The sequence below is a fragment of the Gallinula chloropus genome (assembly GCF_964237585.1).
Source record: "Gallinula chloropus genome assembly, chromosome: 10".
NCBI lineage: Eukaryota > Metazoa > Chordata > Aves > Gruiformes > Rallidae > Gallinula > Gallinula chloropus.
Window position 1 is genome coordinate 2,231,008 of NC_140095.1, and position 26,209 is coordinate 2,257,216.

Consider the following 26,209-nt stretch of genomic DNA (forward strand, 5'->3'; position numbering starts at 1 on the left):
AGAAGCCAACAGCTCTGTTATAGAACTGGGGAAATAAACTGCTTGCTCCAGAGCAGGCTGGCAATGAAAAACATAAATTCCTCATCTAAAAGCCTGGGTGAGCTTGAAGCAAAATAATTGTTGCTTTCCTTTGAACTGGGAATTGGAGGGGCCCAAAAAACAGTGACTGGAGGCATAAGGAAAAGATAAATGAACGATTTTAAAGACAGATTTGAGGAGAAGATTCCTATGCAGAAAAAGGGGGAAATCAAGTTTTCAAGTTTTTTTCTCTCAAAATACAGGATAACCAGTTTGCTGAAAGGGGAATTAAGCATCCTCTGCTCCTCTCAGTTTAAAAATAGATATTAAAACCAGAAAACAAGCAAGAAAGTAAAAAAAAAACAAAACCCCACCCTGGAAGTTTAGAGGGATGGAAGCTGCTGAAGTATGTTTCATGTAACAGAAGCAAACCCAAGGTCTGTGAAGAAGGAGAGAGACCTCCTGGGCCAGCCGCGGTCTCGCGTTCTTGGGTGAGAGGAGCTGGAAATGTGCAACTTGTTGTCAGCTTTGACTGATGCGACTTCAGGAAGTTGATGAGAAATTTTAAACAACAGATTGGCAAGGCAGAACTCCGTGTCACTGAAGATACGATAGCATTCGAGGGTGACCACGGCGGTTAGTTTAAGGGAAAGAGTTTTGAAGAACAGATGGTCTTCTCTTATTGGGCTTTTTTTTTGTTTTTAATTAAAAAACCCCTCCAAACAAACTCACAACACAACAGAGCGATGCACTAAGACTCCCTGATTTCTACCAGTAAAGGAATTAACTGGCAACCCTCTGAGCCTCCTGAAGTACTTCCAAAATCTTCCTCAGAAGGGAAGGAGAAGGGTTCATCTTCAAAAATTCAAACTTTGAATGACAGCGGATCACCCACCCACCCCTTGTCCAGTCCTGCTCTCTAAATGCAGTAATTAAACACGAGTTTTTAAAAGAACATTGTATTCACTGCAAGCAAGGAGCTGAGGAGGTAATAGGACAACAAGATTCATGCTCATCACTTTTAGTTATTTGAACCGAGAACCTAAATCAGACCTGATTAAAATAGGAACTCAAACCCAGATTCAACCAAAACTGGAGATATTAAACAAATACAGATGTGACAAGAGTCGTGATTCAATTATTAGGAGTCCATCTTTTAATTGCTCATTAAGATGACAGTGTGTATCTTTGCCTACATACATTTAGCAAAGCCTTTTCACTTTGACAGCGCATAAAATTACCCACGCCAACTGTATATCTCTTACTCTTTATGTCAACTTTAGAGTCGCTGGTTTTTCATTATCCTCTTGGCCACAAATTAATAAGGAGGAACAAATTTAATAGCAGCCTCAAACCTTTAGAGATTATCTCAGCCTTGTGTATCTGTGCCAGTTAAATTGCCATTTCTTTCTGCTTAAATTTAATGTGGTCATCTTGATACAAACACACACATATTTAACGCTGCTCTCAGGGCACAGTACTGGCACACCGAGGGGCTGCTCTGAAAAGCTGACGTGGAGCTCCAACTTGAACTTCTCCAACCTCATCACCCTCCCTTTAAGATGTGACAAATGGTCCTGGAGCACCTCCCCTACAAAGAGAGGCTGAAGGAACTGGGTTTGTTCAGCCTAGAGAAGAGAAAGCTGTGGGGGGACCTCACTGCAGCCTTCCAGTCCCTGAAGGGAGCAGAGAAACAGGACTTGGTGCAGGAGTTCCTGGACACAGGTTTTCTTCCCATAAACAAGGTATGTTGGGAAACAACCTTTTATTTCAACATCATCTGCTGAAATGCAATTCAATTCCCTAAGCTGGCAGAGAAACTCTGGGAGGTTTGCTGGTCCACAGTACAACAGGGAGCTTGCTAACACTGACGGGTACTGTTGAGAGCAACGCATGTGTAAACAGGAATAAAAGTCTTGCAGGTTCTGGGGGTCTGAAACAACAAACAAGCAGTTGTCACCATTTGTCAGCTTCAGGGTTAAACAGATTTCTGGCAGGAGAAAGCCAAGTTCCAGAAGATCAGTATATGGAAAAGACAGCACCAGCTTCAAGGCAGAAGGGATGTGCTGGCAATTTCCTCTCAATTCCTGACAAGGAATCTCAAACACAGCTGGCAGATCTTCAGTCAAAACCAAACAGGAAGCAAACTGCTTGAGGCCTTTATGAATGTGAATAGAAACACTCCAGAGAATTTTGACTATTGCAACACTCTCCACTGCTCCCTGGTCAGAGGGCCGAAGATCTGAAGTAGTGCTGAACTCAGAAGTCTCATCTCCTTCGTGAAGCCCCATTTCAAAAGAGCCATCTTCTTTGTCTGTGGTCTTGGTGTCACCCAGAGGGCTCCCTTTCTCCTCTGTAAAGCAGGAGGGGGGGGATCTCTGCACAGTCTGCACTATCAAGGCAGAAAGGTGCTGGGTAAAATCTTGGTTTGTGGCAGTGTGTGACATACAATGAAAAGGCAAGATGACAGTGTTACAGGGGTCAGGCACTGCACGCTGTTCTTCCTCTGAAGGATCCAAACTGCAAAAGAGATAACAAGGCAAAGTACGAGCCTGAGTTTCAAAACAGTCACAGCTACCTACAGCTCATGGTGCTGCTGCTGCTGCTCTGAACTTTGAGGTATAATCTTGTTACTGCAGTTACATCAGCCTAATTTCATAAAACATCTTAAACAGTCAAGAATGCATAGGTTGCAGTTGTATTCATTTCTGTATTTCTTTTATACATTTACAGCATTTAGTTGATAGAAATATTCCTAATTCATATTATTCCTTTGTCCTGCCACTGAATTTTCAAGATGCTTTCAGATCATCTTGTGTCTATACATTGTTTTGTCTGTACATAGTAACTATTTAATTTGTTAGATCAAAAATAGCATGGCCAGTAGGTCTGGGGAGGTGATTGTGCCCCTGTACTGGGCGCTGGTGAGGCTGCAGCTCGAGTGCTGGGTCCAGTTCTGGGCTCCTCACAGGACATGGAGGTCCTGGAGCAAGTCCAGAGAAGGGCAACCAGGCTGGGGAAGGGGCTGGAGGGCAAATCCTCTGAGAAGCAGCTGAGGGAGCTGGGGGTGTTCAGCTTGGAGAAGAGGAGGCTGAGGGGAGACCTTCTCCCCACCTCCACTGCCCAGCCAGGAGGGTGCAGAGAGGTGGGAGATGGTCTCTTCAGCCAGGGGACAGGAGATGGGACAAGAGGCAATGGGCTCAAGCTGCGCCAGGGCAGGGTCAGAGCAGATGGGAGGGCAAAGTTCTTCCCTGGCAGAGTTGTGGGGCTGTGCACAGGCTGCCCAGGGAGAGGCTGAGTCACCTTCCCTGGATGGGTTTATAAAAAAGGGTAGATGAGGTGCTCAGGGATCTGGTTTAGCTTGGGACAGGAACAGTTGGACTTAATGATCTTAAAGAGCTTTTGCAACCTTGTGATTCTGTGATCTTCATACTCTGCACAGCCACTGGTTGAGAGGCTGGGAGTGTGCAATTTATCAGAAGTTAAAAATAAAGTGTTCAGCTCATCTTCCATTTCCCAAACCCAACAGGCACTTTGCAAATCACTGGCTTGAAGCCACTGACTTTATTCCAGGGTTCAAAGGTTACAAAGACTTTATACTCTTAGCACTGATTTCGCTTGAAAACAACTAGAGGCAGCGTGCAACCAGACACACTGGTTTGCCTTAAAGCCGGGTTTGAAATGCACCATCCACTACTGGGACTCAAAAAGCTGATGGGGGTTTAAGCCAGAGCTCAGGAGTCTCACTTACCACATCTGGGGTCACTTCCATGTGCTTTACAGGAATCCAACAGAGAGGCAGGTGCCTACGGAACAAAGAACCATCAGGCAGTGGCAGCTGCTGCCAGATTTCAGCAGAAGTGAAAAGCAAAGTTAACGTTGGCTCCTGCTTTTTAAGGCCAGCAGCTCCCTGCTGAGTCCTGACTGCTGTACCCGTGGGCAGCTGAACAGCTGACCTGTGAGGATGCTGACACACCAGGTTTTTAGTTCAGGCTGGGCACTCTGAGGCAGCCAGGAACGCAGTGAGAACAGATGTGGCCTGTAGGCCTTTCAGCACACTACAGACTTCAGCAGCAGCGCACAGCCAGGCGAAAAGGCAAAGGCCCTGGAGAAAGCCCAGCCACGCTGGCAGCAGAGGCAGAGTCCCTCAGGGCTGGCTGTCTCATGCCCTGAAGCCAGGCATATGAAGGGCATTTCCTATATCAAAAATGACATCACAACGCAGAAGTTAAACAGCTGGAGTTTGAAGGAGACCAATTAGGCCAACACCTATTGCCAGAGAGAAGGTTCTTCCACTCTCTGAGGAAGAGAACTGTCTTCCAAAAGGTGCTGAACTGCTCAGTTCAGAGAGCAGTTCAGCATCTCAGAGCACACTGAATGAGACACTAATGCCAGGTAAACATCTCAGTCCTGACAGCGACAATTCTCTGCAACTCTGGTGAATTCAGATCATGCACTCACTGTACAAGGTGGACCAAACCCACCACTCAAATTTGGGGCTACCTCCTTTCTCAATTATAACAGCTCAGAGAATGAAAATACCTTTGCTGTGGATTACTATAACAACATAAGTTTAATATCAGAAATTAGCTTGCAAAAAAAACAAACACTACCACATTAAAACTGCCATAAAATAAACACAAGTGTAGCAATTATCTGATTTTTACATCCAGAGTCTGGTATTTCAAAATATCTCTGGGGAACTGTATAGTCTGTAGGAGTCAAACTACCAGATTGCAAAAGACTGCTGGCTAGGACTGTTTCTTCACAAATTATTTCTAGAAGAAATACAAAGACCTTTTAAAATTGCTGAAGTAAAACCAAAATGAATGTCTAACAGTGTCTGTCAAACAACTAGAATTAAGATTGCATCATCAAAATGTGACCATCAGTCATTAAAGCTGCAGGGTCTCTTCACAGAACAGCCAGGACAGAACAAAACCAGGCACAATTTTAGTATCCATAAGTGCACTGGAAGGTGCACTGAAGACTGCTAAAGCTCATTTTTTAAGCTAACCACCAATTTAAATCTCAAAATCTTGTGTGAGAATTCTCCATGTGATTTAGTTTTAACAGAACTGGTCCATTTCCTTGAAACTTGCCCTGAGTGTTACCAAAGCATTGCCAGGCTGGCAAAGCCACAGCAGAGCAGTCTGTGAGCTTCACAGCATTCACTCCCATTTTTGCAGGCGTCAAGCAAACAAGCAGAAGATCTGTAAAACCTTTAACCTGGCTCAGAAGGTCCTGTCCCTCAAATGCCACTCAAGGAAATGATCTTACCTCGAGCCGGCCCGCTCACGCGTGTACAATGTACGTGCAAATAAACAACAGAATTCCAATCACAGAATCCCAGCATGGGCTGGGCTGGAAGGGACCCAAGGATCACAGAGCTCCAACACCCCTGCCACAGGCAGGGACACCAACCTCCAGGCCTGGAGCTACACAAGGTTGCCCAGGGCCCCAGCCAACCTGGCCTTGAACACCCCCAGGGATGGGGCACCCACCCCTTCTCTGGGCAGCCCCTTCCAGCCCCTCACCACTCTCTCTGGAAAGAACTTCCCCCCAATATCTGTCCTAAACCTTCCTTCCTTTAGCTTTAATCCATCCCCCTTGTCCTGCCATTGTCTGCCCTTTCAAAAAGCTGATTCCCTCCTGTTTCTCTGCTCCCTTCAGGGACTGGAAGGCTGCAATGAGGTCCCCACAGCCTTCTCTTCTCCAGGCTGAACCAGCCCAGCTCCCTCAGCCTCTCTCTGTAGGGGCCCCTGCTCCAGCCCTCTGATCATCTCCGTGGCTCCTCTGACCCCTCTCCACAAGTCCCACATCTTCCTTGTACTGGGGCCCCAGCTCTGGACACAGGACTCCAGCTGGGGCCTCCTGAGGGCAGAGCAGAGAGGGACAATCCCCTCCCTGTCCCTGCTGCCACCCCTTTTCTGATGGGAGTCCAGGATACCATTGGCCTTCCAAGCTGCAGGAGCCACTGCATGTGAGCTTCTTCCTCAGGCATAAGAACTCCTGCCTGTATCTTTCTGGATTGATGGCAAAGTTTAGTAGATGACACCAAACCATCTCTCAGGCAGAGGAAGCACAAGAGAGATTTACTGCTTGAACAAAGCAACCATGTTAGCCAGAAGGAAACTCAAATTGACAAGAAAACCAGAACAGGGCAGCATTATTTCTGGATTTCTCTTCTCTATATATGTTTAATCTTTGCCATAAGCCATTTGGAAGACATGTTTAAGTTGAATAAAATGCTAGTGAAACAGATGGTGTCTAGAGAAACTGCAGAGAAAACAATTCACAGAAATAGTGCATCAGAAAATGAATTCCATTATTCCTGATTTCAGGTCTAACAATGAAATAAATTGCCTAGCATAGCTCCATTTTTTTAAAAATAGACTTCTCAAAATCAGTATTTTGAAAACAACCCTTGATAGCTAGGTATGTAGCAAAGAATTCATTTCTGTTGTTAAAGCTGAGGAATGTCCTAATCCTGTCCTACTCCTTGCTATCCCACTATATATTAATATATTTATAAATATCCCACTATATATTTATATCCCACTTTTATATTTATTTTTATAAATATAAAAGCCCTTCCTCAAGACTCTACTACAGGAATCTTATGGAAAAGGACCACAGTCAGTAACCCCAGTCTTACACCAGTTTTCCTGTAAAATTCCCAAGTAGTTCAGAAAGATCTTGGTATTTTTTCCAAGATTCATGTGCTCCTTAAACATTTGCAATAATGGAAAAAGATGATTGATCAATAAGTAACACCTAAACAGTCACAGCCACTGCTAGCATGCATCTTTACAGCTAGCCCTGCATAAAACCCCAGGCTGCCCTATAGCCAGGCTGTCTCACTCCTGCAACTTCAATGCTTGATGCTTTAAAGCCAGCGTTGGCTTAATTTGGGAGAACCTGGCATTTCACCTGGAGGTGAAAAGTTATCCAGAAGGGCTCCAAAGGCAACTCAAGCACATAAATAGCAACTAAACCTGCATCTAAATTGCTTCTCCTTTAATTTAAGCGCTATCACTTCATTTTTACTGAGTGATCTAAGACCTCTACTGATTCTGCAGAAATGCCAGGAACAGACTCTTTCCAAAGACCTCTTCCCCCACCCACCAATTCACTGCTAAGAGTAAGCTGTTTCGCCCCAAATTATGGAGACTGTCATCACTTTTCTAAATGGTTACAAAGTCGTCCCCAACCAGATACACCCTACTGCATTTTAAGCTTTCATTCAGGCAAAAGCAAAAGCATCTTTATCTCTTCTCAGACACACATGAATTTCCCAGTCAGTCAGTCCCACGGGCCCCTGCAGAAGATGCAAGACACGCCACTGTTCTACGTTCTAATGCAGTGGGTACCCTTGGTTGAAGCATCCAGTGAAATGGGATTTTCAGGTAAGGTCAGCAGGTGCTGTGGAACACAACAGTGTGCTGAAATCACAGGCTCAGTCTGAACCCAAACTCCAGAACTGCCTCTTACTCATCTCCTTTTCCGACCTCCATTCTGGCCTGACAGAAACACAGCCCTTGCCAACAGCAGGAATGGAACAGATGCTCCAGCTCCCCTTGTGCAGACCAACAAGCAGAGAAGCAGTTTTAGAACGTGTCTACAGATGCCACAGTTCCCTTGAAGGCATGTATCTAGACTAGCAAGAGAGATACAGTCCTCTGCTGCTGCTTTCTGCAGTAAAAGCAGCCCCGTGCCCCAACTTCTGTTCGAGTTAATTAACACCACAGTGAACATCAGGTCAGCTTTGCCAGGTCACATGTCACTTGCACTACGCCAAAGCTGCCGGGTCTGTCTGCTCTGACTTGATAAGCCCCATATCCCTACACAGAACATCCAGGTACATCAGTGCAGCCCAGAGACGCAGAACCCAGAGGCTCAGCCCAGCAGCAGGATATATACATGATTACCTTGGCTGGAGCTGACAGGACGAGGCAGAGAGGGAGAGGAAGGACGAACAGGAACAGAAGAACCGTTTGGTTTGGAGCTGGCAGCGGTGAGCCTGGAGTCCTCACTGATCTAATAAAGAAAGTAGGCAATAATTAAAGAGAAATCCTAAACACACGGGACACGTCAGAACCTGAACTGCACCAAGTCTACAAAGATTTCCCAGTTTGAGTAAAAAGAACGTTAGTACCAAATGTGTTGGGTTTCTGAGGGGTGCCACACGTTGGTGCTCACACCCTCTCAAGTTCCCATTTCCCACTAAGCAGAACTCCACTAAGAAGTCGGTTAGAGAAGTCATTCTGATCACTGATCCCTGCACTGACAAAACCAGCAGCAAGTTTCACAAACCACAACGACAACAGGATTCTTAGGCTGCAGGGGCATCACAGCTCCTGATAATACAACTTATTTCCAGAACAAGATTAACCCACTGCACAGCAGACAGGAGAACAGGACAATTCAGACTTCTGATCCTTTCCCATTGCTCAATACTCGCAAGAAGAAAGTCTGGGAAAATCATTTCAGTCCTCTGCAACACAAGCACTGATCTCACACCTCAGCACTCTCTGTATAAGATGGAAAATACAGCTGTTGAGGTCAGCTGCATATTTATTGTGTGTACCATTAGGCCATTTTCTCTTTTCCTCCCACTTCCTCTATCCCAAGCCAGCAGAAAAAGGAACATCCTGAAACTGCATTGAAATCTAAATAGGAGAAAGAGGTGATGTTCAAACCTCACACTGCAGTAAAGCACAAACACTGCACACACTTCCATGACAAGTGAGTTTAAGGAATTCTGCTCAAAGCCAATCTGGAGAGGACTCACAGGCTTCTTTTGTACCCAGCACGTTCTGCTCTCACAGCACCCAACTCACCTTTTTATCAGAGCTGCTCAGTTTGTGTTTCACCTCCTTGGCTTTCTGAATGGCTTTCAGCACTTCCACTGTGTCTGGTTCCTTTTCTGTGGTGATAGTGTTATCCAGACAGACCTAAAAATGCTAAAAACATCCAGAAATACAGAAAACAAGGCAGCTCTGTAACTTATTGTTACTTATGTCATAAATAAATAGTTTGATGCAGATGCTGTGCATGTCTGTAACCCTGTAAACAAGGTAATGACCACGTCAGACCTCATGACTTGAATGCAAACTCAGAAGTGCTTGGGAAGCTCCACACCCCACTGGCACAGGCACCTTCCAACAGGAACACCCTGTTACCCAGTGAAAGCAGGGCAAGCTCTCCCTTAGATCTGAGGAGCACACCCAGCAGCGTATACATGGTTCCATTCTCTAGAGACGTACTCCAACCCCCACTAAAAACTCCTCAGGCTTGTAGAGCATTCACACAACTTTCCTTACCAGGCTTTAGAAAGAAAAAGCTGTTCTTACATACCTCTGAAGCCCTGTCCCCAAACTGAGCCAGTACTTTGGTCCCATAGTCAGGGATGATGCTCAGTGGGTTGCTGGATAACACCACCTTTTCTAAGCACGGGAGGGTTCCTATATTTTTTACTTCATCAATCTGAAAGTTTTTCAGTAAAAGGATGAATACACAGATTGGCTAAATGAGAACACCACCACAGTCTAAGCATTTCTTGACTAAATTACGTACAAACAGTAACCAGGAAAAAAAATTCTCTCCAGCCACTTTATTTGCACTTTCACCCTCTAACAGGAATCACTTGTGTTCTAAAGCAATCTGACACTAAAATCAGTAGTCACCTGTTCGATTTTGTTGTTGCTCAGATCCAAGTTGACTAAAGAGTACAGCTTGTTAAGACCACACAGCCTTTCCAGCTGATTTCCTGCTAGATTCAGAGTTTTGATGTTTCCCAGTCTTGTGTGAACACCTTCCAGCGATGTCAGCTTGTTGTAGGATAAGTCCAGGTGAACAAGGTTGTAAAGATGCTACGAGAGCACAGAAAATCCAGGTCACACACCAATTTGCTAAAATTGAACCATATCAAAGGCTTGTCCATTTGCTCATGCTGGATGCTGCCCAGCTGACAAACACAACACGAACTTGCTCATTACACAGGATTAAGCCTGCAGGAAAGGGAACTTCCTCCACTCTATTTTTCCCAAGCCATTGACACAGCCAGCAACGACTGAATTTAGTGAAGAACTACATGTTGCATGTCGGTGTTGGCAAGTAAGAAATGCACCCTTACGAGGGCTTGATGCTAGGAAGCTATTTGGGCTTAAACTCTTCTCTGCAAGATGAGTGGCAAAATCCTTTAGCAAAAGGATTCTGTCTTGGAAGGTCCTGGGCAGCCTGGCAAACATCACCTTCAAAAGCATCCCTTACCTGTAAGTTTTCTACCAGAGACACCCCATTGTGACTCAGGTCCAGGAACTCAATCTTGGGAATTAATTTCTAGAAGGGAAAAGGTGCACATGTTAAATGCGTTTTAGCTTAGAAACCTGGCTGTACTTCCTTCACCAACCAACTAACAACTAACAGGCAAAGGGCAGGAACTCTCCAAGGCACAGACCCTCTTCTCAGCTTTCAGCAGTAAAAAGCGTTCTGCACCCATTCTAGTGCAGCCAGAGTGCAGACACCTGCTCGTGAGAGAACCAGATTACTCTGATGAGCACGGTCACGTTTGCATTTGAAACCTGGGTTCTCACTGATGACAAGCAAGTTGCCCCCAGTTTAGCCCCACTAACTACAGATCAAACTCATTAAGAGGCCTTTCCAGCTCATCAAACAGGCCTGTCTGTATTACACAGAACCCTGGATAAAGATTACAGAACTAAAAATCAGAGTAAGTTGAGCAGTGCATTGATCTCCACATCATTACCTTGTGGAGCTCAAGCACGGACAGTGCAAGGGGAAATCTTTCAGAAGAGAGATACATGAAGAAATTGCAAAATCCCTGCTGAGTCATGTGACACAGAAGACCAGCCATTCTTTCCCCCCACACACAAATGAAGAAAGATTTCTTACCACTGAATCATCAATTTGAGAGATGCTGTTGTGACTCATATCCAAGGTTGTTAAAGTTCTCCAAGTTGGGATAACTGCTGTCACTGGACAGCTTGAAGTTGCATCCTCTGGCTCCCACTGATCAAACTCAGAGGCCTCTGGCACCAGGATTTCCTGTTAAAGACAAGCACCCTAAAAATATGTTACCTGCATCTTTGGTGAAAGCCCATTGTTTCACAAGAAATCCAAATGACCTTATGGAAGAAAGATCCCTAAGCCTTATCATCACCCAGATTAAAGTTAAAGGTCTTAAAGCAGGAGCTGAGTGTGTCAGAATGATTTTAGATCCACAGGGAGGGAGTCCCAAACACTGGCAGCCAACCCAGGCTGGAGAATGGGAAGGAAGAGAGGGACTGTGAAAGGTACGCTCCTCAGACCCTTGCCAAATCACAGCCCAGAGAAGAAGCCACACGCATTCAGCTCTCGAGGAGTAACAGAAGCACATTCCAATCAAAGCCAGGGGATGAAGTCCAAGGCACTGACAAGATGGGTTTGAAGAAAGCATCAGACCATCTCATAAAAAGGCATCTAGTTTTCCCATGTGCCCATAGCATTCTGGCCAGAGCACATGGCACCAGTGCAAAAGGCAGGCGGTTGCAGTTCTGGTTGCTGTGAATAAAATTTTGGGAGAAATCTCTTAAGGTTTGGGGGTTTTTTTTGGTCTTACATATATCTTATAAACTCTGAAGGCTCCCACTCACAAGCTTTCAGAAGGGCCAGAAACTCTCAAGTATTTTTCTAAATAATATGCTGTATATAATATTTTTCTAAATCATATGTTCTTCTCCACCCAGAGAATCCTCTGAACAACAGGTTCTACACACAGAGGATGGCAAAGGCAACTGAAGATCCACAGGAAGAACAGTAGAGCTGTGGTTTTGCTTTCTAAACTTTCCAAGCCCTCCAGTGCACCTTACCCAAACCACTGCTTCGTTTCATCTTTGAACATACCACACAGTTACAAGGAAATTCTTCATGTAATAAAAGGGCTGAAAAGACACTGACCTGTAGCAAGCAGTGTTAAAAAAGCTACTCAGCACAAGTCTTTGTAATTCACTGATTTGGTAGAAGAACAAAACATCAAACTGGTTCCAGACAAAAGTTCTCTGAGGCCATTTTACATTTGTTCTGTAATGGCATTTTTCCTGGAAATTCTGGGCCACTCATCTCTAAAACTGATGGTTTTGTTAGTTTGGTTTGGGGTTTTTTAAACTTTCCAATACAGTTAAAGGTGAGAAAGGGGACAGGACTTACACACACATGCATGTATGCATCTGTATGCACTGGCCTAGCCATAGTGTTGTCAAAGAATGCAAGGCTGAAATGAATATTTCCTGCCTCCTTCCTGCCTATCAGCACCCAGTAAGGCTCTGTCACAGAAACCCTAGAGGGCACCGCTGAAGAGATGTCATCACATGGCAGAATCAACGTCTTCCTTAGAGAACTATGTTGAAGGTTGGTAGAATAAGCACCTGTTTAACACCCAGCTCTAAATGCTTACAGGTGTTTACTGCCAGTAAAGATCTTGTGCATTCTAACTAGGCTCCAGAAGCATGCCAAGAATCCCATCACTCTGGCAGAAACACCGCCAGTACTTGTGCAAACATGGCTCACCTTGAAATACTGGAGTCGACAGGTAAAATCTAGAATATGACCTAGATCAGTTTTGGCATCTCCATTAGCACACGTAGGCTTCCCCTGCAGCAACTGTAGAGTGACAGCATATAGCTGCAAGGGTCTGATGTTGAAGACTTCTCCAGCCATTCAGAGCTGCTCTCCTGAAAAACACAGGATGATGGTATCGAACACAACGCTGCCCCAGTTACCAAAGAGCAAATGGTACCTGCAAAACCTAATGTCAGCGATTTCATCTCTGTCATTTATATTCTAAGCTCATGATTAAGGCACCAAAACAATGTCCTTTTTGCTTCTAAACTAGAAGCACTGAATTCAGATAAATTTTCTTTAACACCAGAATAATCCAAGTGTTCAAACAGGCACTCTCTGCATTCAAGCCTTAAGCTCCCAACGCAACTAATGGCAAATTTCCCTCTTAACAGGGCTGGAACCAAAGTTCATTTATACAACATAGAAATTGCTAAACTTTGAGATATCCCTAAGTTCAATAGCAGCTCAGACTTATTCTAACCAGAAAAAGCAGCACCTACCATCTAACAGACAAACCTGACATCCTTTGCTAAGCTGCTGATGTGCAAAGCTGCAGCATTTTCTTGGACAGTCTGAGGACTTTCACCACACTACCACCAGAGCAAGCTCCCAGGGCAGGAAATGCATTATCTGGCAACATTTTTACAATCCCATTTCTTTCCAGGAACACTAGGAAACAGCATCCAAAAGCCTCCTCTGACAGCATCCCAAGAGCACATGTGGATTACAGCAGTCAGAATACATGCACACGTGGAATTAACATCTTCCTCCTCTTCCTTTTAAGGACACCAGTTTGACCTGACAGACAGGAGAGCATCGGCTTTCCTGATAAGCAGAGTTCTCCAAAGACTAAAACTCCCTTTGGCTTCAGTGGGAGCAAGTCCCAGAGTCCAGCTGCACATCACCACAAGGTTCCACTCACATACAGCGGTCAGACATCAATGATTTTGGCACTAGTGAGGCTACAGGCACTACAGAGTCAGGGAACAGTTCTTCAGGACCTTCCTTAAAGTGTTCCACAATTTGCTGAGTGCCCCCTCTGAAGTGGCTTCACCTAAAGTTAATTTTGTGCCAGAACAATCTGAACCACGCTTCACCTATCACCTCAGCCAGCCAGAATCACAGCACAGCATTCAGCCTCCTGTCCCTCAAAACAAAGCCAGCATGGGTTAATCATTTCACACGCCTCCTGCTCCTGGTGAGCCACTTAGAGATGTTGCAGTAGTGCATTTCATTGTCAGCTGTCAGCCTCAGAAAAGCACATCCTTTCATTAACTGACCAGAAGGTCTCATGTTTCCTGAATTCTGGAAGAACAACATTAAGACAGGTGAAGTGATGCATTCAACACACTCTATCAAGGCTCACTGAAATGACACAAACTTCCTGACTGGTTGCACTAAAACATACCAAGGAATTCATCAATTTCTGATTTATTTCCAAAAGCAGCTGTGCTTCTGTGACAGTTCCTCCTCAAATACAGCTTGGATCAAAGCACAAACAGCAGAAAAAGGTGAAGAGGAAGAACAAGTCTCGGTCTGATGTGAAAGGCTCAGATCTCATGGTCTGGAGATTAAATCTCATAGGTATACACACGCATGCACATGTAGGGAACCATCCCCAGTTAAATTCTTGCAGGTTCTTTACCTTTGTGGAGAGTCCCTGTTCACCATCCTCTATCTTCTCTGCCCTTCTGGACCTACACAGTGCTCAACCCCCTTTCTACACACTGACAGCTCCAGGAGGAAAAGAAAAAGTCTGGAAAATTCTCCCTGTGGGAATTTGTTATTTTTCAATCTAAAGGAGCACAAAGGTCGGTACAGGTATTTCCCATACTTCACAAAAGGCAAATGCTCTGTAGAAGTCCAGAAATAGTTCTGAGCTCTTCCAAGAGCTCTCTCTAAGGCTCACAAGAAGAACAAAAAACTATCTGTGATAGTTTAGGCACACACATCTCATTTTAAGGTAGCTGCAAAGGACAAACAGGCATTACAGATCATCATGAAATGAGTATTTGAGGAGTTTACTTCACTGACAAACCCCTCATGATTCATGACAAGGAAATAAATCCATGGGCCATCTGCAGCACAGTTCAGCTCATCTGATGAGGCAAACATTTCAGACAAGCACATTCTTAGTATACCTGAAACCCCACTCACTGAGGATGAACAGTTTGGAGAAGCAGCTTGAAGCTGCATTCCGAACAAAATTCAACAGTTCTGTTATTGGATAAAGCCAGTTACACTCACCTGGCATGCAGAGATCTGACTGAAACCCAGGCTCTGTGTTCCCTTCATCATCTGGGGGACACAGCAGAATTTTCCTACCTTTATAATCGAAACAAGGTCATGACGTGGAGTATTGTAGCCCACAGAAAAGGAGCTCTAGTCCTCTGTCAGACCTACAAGAGGCCTCTGTCTTCGCTCTCTTATATGCACCAATCCCACAGAAATCCATTGTTTGCAGGTGTCTCTGAACAGCAGCTTCTGGGTACTCAATTATTTTCTTTTAAAAGCTTCTATCTGGAAGTTAAGAAACCAAATCTAAGATGACAAAGTATAAGACACTGCAAGGAAGTAAGCACCCCCATATCACTGCATACCCCTGTTCAACACCAAAGCAACAATAAGGTTGTACACTGCTGTCACATCCAACTGCTGCTCTTTGCCAAGCCAGACACAGCTTTCCCCTGGAACACAAAGGCTGCAAAGCACTTGTAGTGTATTTACTGTGGTTATTTCTACACCAGTTTAGTTCCATTAACCTAGGGAATAAGATTAAATAATCCCTACTGGAAATGCTACAAATAAGAATAGACAAGAAAAAAAATAATCACAGAATCCCAGGCAGCTTTGGGCTGGAAAGGACCTTAAAGCCCATCTGGTTCTAACCCCTTGCTGTGGGCAGGGAAACCCCCCACCAGCCCAGGGTGCCCAAAGCCCCATCCAACCCGGCCTTGAACCCTGCCAGGGATCCAGGGGCAGCCCCAGCTTCTCTGGGCACCCTGTGCCAGGGCCTCATCACTGTCCCTGGGAAGATGATTTTTTTCCCATAATACCCAATTTAACTCTCCCCTCCTCCAGCTTAAGAACATTCTCCCTTGTCCTGTCCCTCCCTGCCCTTGTCACCAGTCCCTCTCCAGCTTCCCTGTAGCCCCTTCAGGGACTGGAAGGCCGCTATAAGGTCTCCCCAGAGCCTTCTCTTCTGCAGGCTGAACCAGCCCAACTCTCTCAGCCTGCCTCCATAGCAGAGGTGCTCCAGCCTTCTCTGGCCTTGCTCCAAGGGCTCCACGCCTGTCTTGTGCTGGGGACCACTGAGCTGGATGCAGCATTGCAGGGGGCGTCACTCCAGATCAGAGGGGCAGAATCCCCTCCCTTGACCTGCTGGTCACACTTCTTGTGAAGCAGCCCAGGGGACAGTTGGCTTTCTGGGCTCTAAGTGCACACTGCCATGGGTGAAAGTTGAGGTTCCTTCCTGTCAGTGTTGCGCTGATCCAGAGCTTAGATATCATACTTTAGCTTGATGGACCTTTCATTCTCAGGAAAGTACTTAACAGGTGACTGAAAATAGGATGCAGGCTCTCTCTTCACAAGCAGTCACATGGGGGTGGAAGTTACACCAAGAGATGTTTTAGTTCAATGCAAGAAATACATTTTTTTACAGTGATTTACTTGACCAACCTTCCCAGGGACGTGTCAGAGTCCTCATAACTGGAGGCTTTCAAGATGCAAAAGGAACATCCATCTCCATGCCAATCTGGTTATGATGATGAGATACTTGGTAGATAGAGGTGAGAGGCTCCCTGAATCAGCCACAAATCAGTAGGCTCAAGCTGGTAAGTACTACTGGGGTGCTGTCACACAGCTTGTGTTTGAGACAGATCAATCATGCCAGTCTGCAAAAGAGCACACAGACACGTCCTCTGAGCCCTTACAATCTGCTTGACTGGAAGAGAACTGTATGCTTCAAGGTTGTAGAAGACACAGGCAAGGCATGTTACATGGGATCGTTAAGGATGGGCCTAGGAGAGCTTCATGGAATTAAAGAGATAAAACTAGGGAGAAATAGGAAGACCTGTCAGAATTTAATCTATTATTTAGTATTATTTCTACCTTTATTCTAAATGAAGTAAAAGAACAGCACAAAGCACAAGGAATAAAGTAAAAGCAACAAGGTTTCCACAGCTAGTTTAAGACAGAGTGCGTTATGAGTTCTGCCCCCTGCCAAGAAACCAAAATTATATATTGATGTACACATCCTTGCTTTTGCAGGAGTAGGATTCTGATGAGCATAAAACATCAGTAGCAGTGAACTGTGTAGGCAGGATGACAGTGTGTCATTTTTGAATTCTTGGTAAACAACTACAGATGCTGCCCTCTTGTATACATGAAAATAAATCCCCGTGTCTAAGGTATAGAGGAATCCTTCCTGTGGAAGCAGAACTGGTCTCATCACGTAATAACATCAATATTTTGAAAAAGTTAAATTACTTTTTGATTTACAAGATGAGAGGCCAAAAAGGAATCTCACAAACCGTTACTTTTTCAGAAGCTATAGCTCAGAAATAGTCAAGTGGAATGTTTTTTTAATTTGTATTAATTCCACATTGAATCCTGTACATCCAATTTTAGCCTAGCGCATTTTTACAGCTGAATGTACAGCTGGGACCTCTGGAAATAAGAGCTTTTATTATGGAAATGCTGGCATAGTTTTAGCTAGGGTCGGCACACGTAGCCTACTGTAATGTGCTTTAAAACTTGAGATGGAGACCAGAAGTCTGAGGCTTAACAGTAGCAAACCCTGTATGCCTGAAACACAAGCCTCCCCAAAAATGTCATGCAAGACTGCTGCTCCTGGCATAACTCTCATTGAGTTAAAAGGTCAAAATGAACCTCATTGTGCTTGTTTAAAAAGTAGACGGTAACAGGAAATGTCTTGATTTGCAGATACAAATAAAAATTTTCAGAATGAGAAGATGTTGAAGAGCATAACAAGTCACACCTGGGTACATATGAAACTATGTGATTGGTGAAAGAAAATTTAGTTGTGTTAAAATGGGTAAATGCTAATATTTTGAAACTGCTGATTTGGTTACTGACCAAAGATTCCTCAGCCAAAAAAAAAAAAAAAAAAAAAAAAAAAGAGTAGTGGAATGTCAAAGCACTTTAATTTATTTGTCTGCATAATTTTATACTAACAGGTGAGACAGTCTGGTCAGGATGAGACGATGGACTGATACTGCAGCAAATGATCTGAGAAAATGAGTTCTCTTTGGCAAGGTTCATAAGGCAGTTGTAGAAATGCCTGATCATCTCATTAATGTGGGTTTAAAATGAGAGTTCAGGATTACGAGTATAGAAAGTGTTGATTATCAGATAAATGGAGTCAGATGGACAATGACGTCCCTTCTCATTTTTACTGTGTTTAATGGAAAGTGACTTTGCACACATTTTCTACATATGAACACAGTCCTTTCATTTTCTATCCTTTCTTATTTCTCACTTTATTCCTTATCTTCCTATTTCTCATTCACCTTCTCCTACGCTTCTCAGCTCAATGCAGCTGTTCATTATGTCTCCCTCCCCCGGTCATTTCACACAGGATAAATTGACACTCTGAGCTCTGCGTTAGTCTGCCATCTCCAGATGCACAAACGCTTGCCTAGCTGGGGCTGTGTAACTAGTAACACACTAGTGCTGGTATGGACGTGGTCTAAATCTAGGAGGATAATCCTTGATCTCTCCCACAGCTGTTACTGGAGGAGAAATGCATTTTCTTGCAATTCTGACGATGGTGGTTTCAAGTGATTACTGCACAGAGCTGTGGAGTGTCTGTTTCCAACTCAGGCATTTGAATAAAGGAATAATGAGAATAAATGCAGAATAGATTTTGGGGAATGCTTTCATGTATACTAAGCGAGGTGTTTGGTCTGAGAAACCTGTCACCCATCCTAAATGTCCACATGGACATCACCTAAACTTCATTAATTTATCTTTACCTTTTTTCTATCCAAGTTTTATCCAATTCTTTAAGACATTTATGATTTCCATGCAGGGAAATTCAGGTCCTTTGGATTGTCCCAATGCTTCCCTTCTTTTATCTCTCTCTTTGCTCTTTCTTGTTTTAGTTGCTTGTTTATTCATTCCTTCCTTTTTTAGCTATGTAGAAAAAAGTAGTTCAGCTTTTATCCACAAAATAAAATTTCAGATGTAAGGGTACAAACGATTGTTACCAATTTCTTGCTAATAATAGAATCAGAATTCCATGGTTCATTAGAACCATGGAAAAAGAAGTTGTCCAGAATATCAAAATGATTGAGCAGTTCTTTTTATGGCATAGAAGATTTTCTGTATTTATTGTGGTCTGATATGTGTCTTCCTAAAAAACACATTTTGAATGAACTCATGACCTGCACTATTCAATGTTTTTGGCCTAACAGTGTGAATCTCTTCTGGTTTATTCTCCTCTCCTTAAATCTGAAACAAACCACGGCTGAATAATTGAACAGGGCTCTAATCAACCTGATTGACTTGAGATGTCCCTGCTCATTGCAGAGGGATTAGACCAGATGATACTCAGAGGTCACTTCCAACCCGAACTATTCTATGATTCATCAGTTGTGATCCTACTTTGGATTTCTTTCTATCAGCTTTTGTAGTGTTTTCTTCTCCTAATTCCTAATTATTGAAGAAACTTTAAATTTCTACCTAATTTTCTGAAATTATTTAGGAATATGATTTCTCAAAACATTCTTAGAGAAAAATAATCTGTAATTACTCAGCATTGTTTCTGTCTCTGTAAACTAAAGGTGCTGATGACTTTTTATCTTTTCCTCATCAAACTTATCTTCAGAGAGCAAATCACTAGAAGGCAGATGAAGTCAAAAACTCAAAAGTCATCAGTAGGCCTGACAACAGCCACAGCTCTGTCAACATTAGCTGTACTGCATGTAGAAGATTAATGCTGTACCACAGAGAACTTTTGGGTCCTCTGCACATGTTCATCCCATAGGGAGTACAGTATTAATTGGAACAGCAGTTGATAACCTTCATTTTCCTGGTACAATCTGTGATATAAAAATTCTACAGTTCTGTAGTTAAATTTCCCATTTTTTAAATCCCTGTCCTGGTTTCAGTCAGGATGGAGTTCACTTCATTTGTAGCAGCGGATGGAATGCTGTGTTTGAGAGTTAAAATGAAAACAGTGCTGATAACACCCTGATGTTTTTAGTTGTGGTCAAGCAGTCAAGGACTTTCTCAGCTCTTCATATTTCTCTATTAATGAGGAAGGAGGGGACAAAGCCAGGACAGGTGCCCCAAATTGGCCAAAGAGAGTATTCCATGACAATTACGTCCTGCTCAGTATAAAGGGGGGCTGATGGGAGGAGGAGCGGGACGGCTCCAGGATGCGCGGTTTTGGGGTGATGATCAGGTTCCGGGACGGCTCTGGGTGGCACGGCCTGAGCTGTGGGTTCAGTGAGACACTGCATTGGGTATCAACAGCTTCATATAATTTTGCTCTAAAGTCCTGTTAGCTTTCTAATATTGTACCTTTCTGCTATTCTAGTAAACTCTCCTTATCCCAACCCACGGGCTTTTGGTTTCTTGGTTTTGGGTTGTTATTTGCCCCTTCCTTCTCCCTTCCCTTTCCTCACCCCCGCCACACACCTCTCCCCCTCCTCTTTTCCTTTAAAGAGCAGGCAGCTGCGTGGATCTCAGCTCTCAGCCGGGGTGAAACCACGACAATCCCTTCATCAGAACCACAGTTTCTGCTCTGAATTGATCAGTTTTGATTGGTTATCGTCAACAATGTAGAGATTTCTGCTTGCTCAAAATAGTTTACACCAACACATATAAGTATATATATGTTCTTCAGGCCTTGTTAACATGTCATTTAGAACTCACAAATATGCGTAATGTATTTCAGACATCATTTATGTTCAAATCTTAATCTTAAAGAAGTATAGATTTGCTTAATATTTTAAAATATCATGTATTATACACTGAATTTTACCTATGTTTTCCCAGTTTCAAAGTGTAGCATCTGTTGTAGGTACACTGTGGACTTGGAGGAGATACTGTTTTGAAAGGCTGTAGCAGATGAGCCTTTCTATGGGAGCATTTACACTCCCTTTTTGATCACTGCTTCCCAGAATCTTCTAGAAACTACAAAATGTATTTTAAAAATTAATCATTAGAAAATACTGATGTAAAACTGAAGGTCATAGTTGTGTACAAATTAGTGATAATGAAATCATCAAGTGTGCAGATTAGATGTTCAACAGTGGTAGTTGAACCCCAGTGAGCTCTAGAAGTAAAATAATGCACATTAAAGTGTTTGAATCAGCATGAACAAAAAATGGATGGTCACTCTGGTACCCCTTAGCATAGATTCTCACTAGGCAATAGGTCAGCAGTAAAACAATTCCCAAGAAACCTCAACTTTCTAAATCAGAACTTTTTAGCTAAGTGTATAAGATTAGTACAAGTTATACAGGTTTGCAAATAATGGATATGGGAAATTTATCATGTTTATATTATATCTGAGGAGAGGTGGACAAGCATAAATGTCATGAAGAATATATTCTGAAGTGAGAAATATTTTTAAATAGTGGATTTTTATACACACAGCATGAAAAGAAGTAAAATGGTATGAAACCAGATTTTATATATCTTGTTGTACAATGAGCCAGTAAAATCAATGGTATTTGTCAAATATGTGTGTATGTGTGCATGTGATTGGCTTAAATATATGTTCAGGTATTTGGGTGAGAAGCCTCGTTTGTGCTTGCCAAAAGCTACATAAATCCCAGCTCAGGTACAAGATGAAGATGGTGGAGCCAGTTTTTCCAAGCCAGAGAAGTTGGGTGCTTATTTTAGCCTGGAATGTCACTTTAAAAAGTGACACTACATCAGTACTAAAAGAATGCTAAAGCAATATAGCTAGAGTCAGCATCTCATCGTGGTTATTCCCAGTTGAAAAGTGCACTGATAACAAAGAAAGGGAAAGTTACTTACCAATAACCAATTTCTTTTGAGCTATCTTGTACGCATATCTTGCTTTGCAAGTGATCATTTACTAAGGCTCTTGAAGTCAAGGACTTTTTTTCCCCCCCTTCTTTTGCACTATCTAGAGAGATTACATATTTTCCAGTCTCTGTACTCATTTCATTCTCAGACATGAAAGACATGCCTGCAGTAAGACCTTCCCTTAGCTATCAACTACATGTTTCTCCAACATAAAGAGACTTCCAGAGAAAACACAGGGAGATCTGGAAGTGAATGCATGAATCTCAGAAGAATCTCAAGCACTGTTAAATATCCCTTTCTTATTTGAGTGTTTGCTTCATGAACATTCATGCACTCTTGTGTGTTTGTAGGAAGATGTTTAGACTCTCCGGTGAAGACTGGCTTAACTTCTGGACATTCATTCATAGAATTAGTCTGAGGTTTAGAAACTACTCTCCTGGCTGCTGATATTCATTCATTTCCTTTTGAAGGTAGTGAGCAAGATACTTCACTGGATATATGCAGGTCTATAGATTTTGAATGATTGCACTTCCTTGTTGAATCAATAATGCACAATTAATGTTTCATGTTCCTCAAGAATTCAGGAAATCAGATAGAAGTTTAAACCCAGTTCTTATTTATTTAGAATCTAATTTATCATATATGAACTCTGTTCCAATATTTTCTTTCATAGCCATTAAGAAAAACAAATACCCACATAGGTAAGAACTGAGACGGAATCAAATCTTTTAACCATTTTAATGTATCCAGTTTGGTATCTTTAAATGTAAATATATTTACATATATATTTGTTGCACAAATGATAAGGACTTGTTCTTTTAGTTAATTGAGAAGTATTTATCACTCATTTTGTCTTATATGAATTGTGTTCAGTAATTCCATAGAAATGTTTCCTACAATTTCAAGCTTCTGAGCAGTTTTTAAATAATTATAATTTGATTAAGCCATCACCTTGGCATATTCCTTCCCTAACTGGAATCCTCTGCTCTCAATGACATAGGGCAGGGATACAAGAGAGAACATTTACTCATAGGTTAATAAAAAACCTCAAGATCTGACATTTTGTGAACTATCAACTTCAAAAATTGTTTTATGACATTGGGAATGCAGTAGTTACACTTGGCTTCAGACTAGTTCAAATATTAGACCTTAATACGACAGTATCGCTAACTTTTTTTAGGTTTCTCAAGATGTTCCTAAAATTCATACTTACACGTATGGTCTTCACACAATACACATAAAATTTTATTTTGTTTAAATTCAGACTCCCTGTAGCCTGGTTCCAAAGACCCAATGCCTGTTTGCAGCTGGAGTGCATTACGTGATTCCATCTTCTACTTCAGTTTAATATAAAAAACCCCTGTTACAAAAATCCAGTTTAAACTTTCTAGGAAGTCTTCACAATGCAAAACAAAACAGTAAATGGAAAACTTCCTTAAATTACATTGATACTTCTGTCTCAAAGACTGTTTAGGTACACACAATGTAACTCTGCAGAATGAATTCACATGAATTTTAGTCCATTATGCATATATTAGTCTGATTCATGCATTTCTGTAGCTTCTAGGGTAAGAAGCTATTTAAAGCTTAGTTTTCTGGAAAAGGGTTTGTTTTTTCTCAGCTAGCCACATTTCTCTGTATCTATGTGTTTCACTACGCTGTGGTACAGTATAGGGTGAAGGTTAAGCCCTAAAAGTTACTGAAATGCATTGTGTCAGTGACAGAATACTCTCGTTACTAGAAACTAGGCACTTTATTTTGTTGCCTTTATTTCAGGCAGTGTGAAACTTGGGGTTTTGAGTTGCTGTTAAAAGCTACACAAATTCTTTTAATTAAATAATTGTTATAAATTGAGACTACAATGGATCATAATCCAATTAGAATTTTATTAATTATAGCAAGTAGAATATGAGCAAAGACAGCGCTGGACGGCAGGAGAGTCTGCGCTCCGCCAACTGCCGTGCTGATCAGTTCAAACAGTCCCTTTTTATATATTTTTTACTTCCGTGTTCATGAAGTAGTGGAGGTACTCTGCGCATGCTTCAGTTGTTGTTAGGGGGTTGTTTTCTGCCTCTGGGTGGTCTTTGAGGCCGGAGTAAGAAGTCTTCCTCCTTTGTCCTATCTGTGGCTCCTGGACATCTGGTTATCTTGTACAAGCGGTATCTGGTTTAGTTTGTGTAAGCAATTGTGGTTATCTTATCCTGGACAAGCAGGTTTAGTTTGTGTAAGCAATTGTTACCTTATCCTGGACAAGCAGTGTCTGGTAGCTTGCATAAGCAATTGCACATTTTTTGGTAGCTGCTGGCATAAGCCTTAATAAACAATATCCTGGTCCATAATTCCTCACAGTTATTTTTTACAAACTAAGATGTGGTGACCGATTTCGAAATGTGTCAGCAGATGTTGTGACGGGTTTCGAGATATAAGTCAGCAACCTCCCTGATATTAGAACTAATATTAGAAGCTAAGTGTTTTCCTGTCATTCATACTTTGTTTCAATGAACAAAATATTAACCCATTCACTACATAATTATTTTGCTGATAGTATCCAATCTGATGTATGGCTGAAAGTTCAGCCGCCATTCAGGTTTGAAGCCATTTTGTGCTTAGTGTTAACCTAGTTTTCATAATTTTTTCACTGTGGTAGAGTTAGCTCAATGAGAGGAGAATATCTGTAACAAGTAGACAGTATTCCAGATTACAGATCAAATCTGATTAGCTCAGAGTAATTACTTTGAAATATTTTTTGGGTTTTATCCATTTTTTTATCCCCAGATAAAAAAATGTATTTCTTTGTCCCTGAATCTAGCAATGGCAAGGACAAAAATTACACAAACCCCAGTGATGCTTGCAGTAGGCAGCAATGAAGGAAATGTTTTCACTAATTTGAAAATAAAATAATGAGCAAGACCTTATTTGATGTTTTGGTTAGAAGACCACATAGTATTTAGGGTTTTATTAACCATATAATTCCGCTAATATCCAATATTCAACTCAGGCCTCAATATTATATAAATGACTTTGAACTTCATGCCTCAAATTTATAAGATAAAATATACAAACAACCATGAGACCTCCAAAAAGTTAACTTAAATTATATTGGAGTCAAGATTTCTTTACTGTTTCATAATCTGTCTTTGCCATGTTGCTTCTGATTGTGGCCACCGACTTGACCTGCTGTCACTCAGACAGTCTTCAGACTGTCTGGGGGTGTTTTTTATCATTTTAATCACAGGGCATTATCGAAAATATTTGAGTGTAGATGAAAATTAAATGTTTTGTGGATTGTATCAGCTGACCATATTGTAATTGTAAGAGGTTCTAGGAAATTTTAGTTCTTCCTAAAATATCATAGTTTTTCTGATAGTAATGTTTATTTTAATTGTACTTGTAATTCTTTCTTCATCAGTTGAAAGACTTCAAGATAAAATCACCATGCACCCACAGTTACAGATTTTTTGTTTTTGCAGGATTGTAAAGAAAAGATATATGGGGTTTTTTTGGTAAAGGTCCTAAAATGTATTTTCTATAAGTCAAGAACACTGACTAGTACTTAGTGGTTTTTTAAGATATTAGAGATCTTAGTCCCTCCATACAGTTGTCATGCCTCAAAAGTCATGCATCTCCTCTAATTCCCCAGCACCTGTCTCTCCTGACTAATCATCACCCGTGAATGGGCAATTACTGTATTTTAAAAAACAAAAGCCTTCTTTATACAATTACTGGGTGCTCCTTAGTCATACCTGTGCAACTTGTTTTTCAGGGGGGGTATTTCTGAAGCTTCCCTCTGCCTGTAAAAATCTGAAAATATAGTAGGAGGATCTCTAACAGGAGGACTGTGACTGTTTCTGTGCTCAAAATCTATTTCATGGAAACAATTTCTTTTTTTTTCCATTTAAACTAATTGAGACCTTTGTGAGAATTTCACGACACAATCTCATGAAAAAATTGACTAAGGGAGGGAAAACAAAACCTGTGATAAATGGTAAATTTCTGTATATGTTAAAGGTCATAATATGGTTCTGGGGGATGGTTCTCATCTTGATAAACCATTCGGAAACATGAAGAACTTGTGTAAGAGCAGAGTAACTTCAGAAAGAGGGAATTGAAAGAGAACCATGATAAGATTCAACATCAGCAATTTCAAAGCCTAATGAAAATATTTTCCTATTTGTCAGATAAAGTGATCTTATCCTTTTACTCAAAGCACCTTGTTGTACCAAGGTACCATGATCTAACTCTACTGGAGTCTAGAATGCCTAGTCACAAACACCAAGCCTCTACTCAGCCAGATGTATGCAAGATCCCTTTTGGAAGCCACGTGCATATAGTAATGCCCTGTACTCAAGATGTCTTACTAAGAACTGCAGTGGCTGTTAGTTTCCAGGATAAAAGCTGACTTGTGTTGCTAAACTCAGGATGCTTTTACCAGAGATCAAAACCATTGAAAGGGGAAATGTCAATCATCTGGATGATCCAAATTTTATTCATGGCACCTGCAAGTCTCTTTCAAACCACATAACATCACTTCCCATTGACA

General features: G+C 42.1%; 1 protein-coding gene across 1 annotated transcript in view; it reads right to left on the reverse strand.

Annotated features, from left to right (window-relative positions):
* Positions 1 to 1,184: 1,184 nt before the first annotated feature.
* Positions 1,185 to 26,209, reverse strand: part of LOC311195313 (nischarin-like) — a gene marked incomplete at its 5' end in the record, with an annotated part of 198,895 nt that continues 173,870 nt past the window's right edge. The window contains 4 exon segments of the mRNA XM_084268692.1: positions 1,185 to 2,538; positions 3,766 to 3,824; positions 4,675 to 4,796; positions 7,950 to 8,058. Coding sequence (XP_084124818.1) covers positions 1,647 to 2,538; positions 3,766 to 3,824; positions 4,675 to 4,796; positions 7,950 to 8,058 — 1,182 coding nt within the window. The 3' untranslated portion in view covers positions 1,185 to 1,646.